The sequence below is a fragment of the Perkinsus marinus genome, assembly GCF_000006405.1.
Source record: "Perkinsus marinus ATCC 50983 genomic scaffold scf_1104296963010, whole genome shotgun sequence".
Lineage (NCBI taxonomy): Eukaryota > Perkinsozoa > Perkinsida > Perkinsidae > Perkinsus > Perkinsus marinus.
In genome coordinates this window covers 1-1,087 of record NW_003205211.1, presented here as the reverse complement: position 1 = coordinate 1,087, position 1,087 = coordinate 1, and the positions used below count along the sequence as shown (strand labels likewise).

General features: G+C 50.7%; 1 protein-coding gene across 1 annotated transcript; it reads right to left on the bottom strand.

Moving 5' to 3' along the window:
* Positions 1-23: 23 nt before the first annotated feature.
* On the bottom strand, positions 24-503 carry Pmar_PMAR024438 (hypothetical protein; the record flags this gene model as incomplete). Its single annotated transcript, XM_002771369.1, has 1 exon — positions 24-503. One exon carries the CDS (start codon positions 501-503, stop codon positions 24-26), a length of 480 nt encoding a protein of 159 aa, XP_002771415.1.
* Between the last annotated feature and the right edge of the window lie 584 nt (positions 504-1,087).

The following is a 1,087-nucleotide window of genomic DNA, read 5'->3' as shown; positions in this document are numbered from 1 at the left end:
GAGCTCGAGCCTTAGCAACAACATCAGCCAAAGGCAACTGGCGCCCATCCTCCTCGAACACCCGGGATGGCTTTCTGCACGTCTTCGGGCAGGGTGGCAATCAGGCTTTCACGAAGGATGTTCTCAGCAGCCACTGTGGTAGTAACCCCTAGCACTCTAAGGTAGCGGCGGAATTCAGCTAATACACCATCAACACTATCTTCCTTGTGCCACTCACGGCGAGTCAGACGCTTCCACGCCTCGTGAGTTTTGAGCGAGTACGCTCTATCCAGGGCCCTAACCACATGAGCATAGGCACCAGCTGGATCGCCCTCAACTTCCTCCAGGGCTTGCCTAGCGATCTCTTTGGCCGAGCCCTTCATAAAAAGTACGATATATTGTGACTTTTGCTTAATAGTCCACTTAGAAGCCTCGGCCACCGTCTCGAACTCCTGCAGCCAAAGAGCGAAGTCGTTTTCACCACCAGAATAGGGTTCCAATACAGATTCGAGCTTGAACGGCATGTTGGTCCTGGGTCTGGGCACCAGATGTAGCAATGTGTGTACCGTCAAGCTCACTAGCAACGCTAGTCCACTTAGAGTGGGGTATAACATATGTACCACCTGTGCGTGCGTGCAATACCGAACAGCTATGGATAATCGATCAGTACTGCGCAAGATACTGTGCGCACACGACTACGCACAACAAAGGGTACTTAAGAATCACAAACTGTGGCAAACCACTCTATCAGAGCATAGGACCCTTCGAAAGTACTCCGTGGTCGTTGGTCCATCCGGCAGGTCTAATGATGGTTATGTTATCAATTCTGTTACCCGTGGTCTAGTTGTACCTCGTGAGTTGAGACGAGAAGTATGTGATAGACTTCACTTGTACTTTATTCATTTGGGCGCCTATAAGCTCTACAGGAGTATCAAGTCGGACTTCGATGCTGGTCCTCTCTCAGAGTACTTGAAGGCCCAAAAGCGCTGTGTCATTTGTCAAGCGCAACGGCAGTCTCGAACCGTTAATCATACTCTCGGTTCTCAGCTTACCAAAGCAGCTCAGCCCTGGGAACTCTTAGGATCGACCTTATCGGTCCTTTCCGCCA